The 1,647-nt window shown below is 34.5% G+C and overlaps 1 protein-coding gene across 1 annotated transcript; it reads right to left on the bottom strand.

The window, feature by feature from the left end:
* Window positions 319-1,170, bottom strand: LOC109847511. Its single transcript, XM_020416738.1, has one exon. The coding sequence runs from the start codon at window positions 1,168-1,170 to the stop codon at window positions 319-321; it is 852 nt and encodes a 283-aa protein (XP_020272327.1).

The raw sequence follows: 1,647 nt of genomic DNA, 5'->3' as shown, positions 1-1,647 counted from the left end.
AGTCGAGTCACCTGCTAGAATTACACTTCCTCCACTTGATTCCTGATAAGTTGAAAACCAAGAGCGATTAGAAGAAATGTGATTATTCGCTCCAGAATCCAACCACCAGTCATCAGAAAAAGTGGTACAATTTACTACATAAGAAGAGGAAGCTAACCTAAAGGAGTCTGAGTTATTTTCTACTATGTTGACCCTATGACTTGCTTCTTCACCCTTTCCACCTACAGGAGTCTTGATAGGAGCTTTCTTTCGGTAGTAGCATTGAGTCAAAAGATGATTGGTTCTCCCACAGATATAGCAAAATTTAGTCTCAGACTTTTAGCTAAAAGGTTTGTGGTTTCTAGAGAGATTGGAATGTTGGTTAGGACGATGAGAATGATTCTTCTTCTTGAAATTCTTGCCATTGGGTTTGTGATTTGGGTTTCTAAAGTTCTTAGACTTTTCTTCCACTAGGTTTACTTTTGCTTTCATTTCATTTTTTGGTTTAGAGTTTTTACTATGTTGATCCTCTATCCTAATACCTTTGAGGGCTTGTACAAGAGTCAAGTCACCCTGTAGATGACGGAGATCTTTAGCAAAGTCAGACCAAGAAGGAGGAAGTTTATCAATAAGACTAGATACCTTATATTCTTCAGAAGACCAAGAAGGAGGAAGTTTATCAATAAGACTAGATACCTTATATTCTTCAGAGAAAGTATTTCCTTTCAGCTGAAGGTATCGGATGTAGTCTTGAAACTCATGGAGTTGATCATTGATAGGTTTACTATCTACCATAACAAACTTATTAAAGGAGGAGGAGGAAAAACGTACTATACCAGCATCATCTAAACAATATTCAGACTCTAGTGATACCCACAAATCTTTTGCATCTTTATACTCATAATAAATGTCATACAATTTGTCTGAAAGAGCACTAAGGATTCTGTAGTAACAATGAAAGTTTATTTCCTTAGAAGATTTGGAAATTCCGGATGTTGTGGTAGGTGTGGAGGTAGGTTCAGCTTGTGATGATGAAGAGGGTGTAGGTGTTGATAAGGAAAAATCAGAGTCAATAGTAGAAATAAGTCCTAAAGTTGTAAGCCAATATTTCATCTGCTTAGCCCATCGTTTGTAGTTCAAATCGGTAAACTTCTCAGGCTTGGCTGACTTAGATAGATCAATATTAGCCATAAAATCTAAAAATAAAAATTGCTAGTCTTGATGATTCAAAGGATCTGAGAAAGGAACTTGTTTGTGAGATATAGACTTAGAACTATATTACAATGGTTCACAAAATGAAGAAAACTTAAGGCTGACAATGATATTGCTATCAAAATGGATAAATATGAAGCTATATGCAAACTGAATATATTGAAAATATAGAGAACTACAAAATTTCTTTGTAATACAATATCGAATGAATATAGATTATTAAAAGCAAATGATACGTTTTCCAAAGGACAAGCAACTTTGCAGTAACTCAAAATTTAATATAATGCACAGTTAATATGCACAATGATATAACTGCTTATGTTTTACAAAACAAATAAAATGTAATGCTAGTAATAATTTAGTTTAGAGACATAGACATGAAGAGATTATGCTTAAATGGGCCTTGCAAATGGTCCTTCGTGCAACTCTGTTCCAAGTCGGACTAGGAAAAAAAAG

This window comes from Asparagus officinalis, chromosome 7, assembly GCF_001876935.1.
Source record: "Asparagus officinalis chromosome 7, Aspof.V1, whole genome shotgun sequence".
In the NCBI taxonomy this organism is placed as follows: Eukaryota; Viridiplantae; Streptophyta; class Magnoliopsida; order Asparagales; family Asparagaceae; genus Asparagus; species Asparagus officinalis.
The sequence above is the reverse complement of the archived record's forward strand: the minus strand, read 5'-3'. Positions and strand labels throughout refer to the sequence as shown.

Excerpts from the sequence above, each read along its gene's own strand:
- LOC109847511 (XM_020416738.1), bottom strand. The coding sequence starts at position 1,170 with ATGGCTAATATTGATCTATCTAAGTCAGCCAAGCCTGAGAAGTTTACC.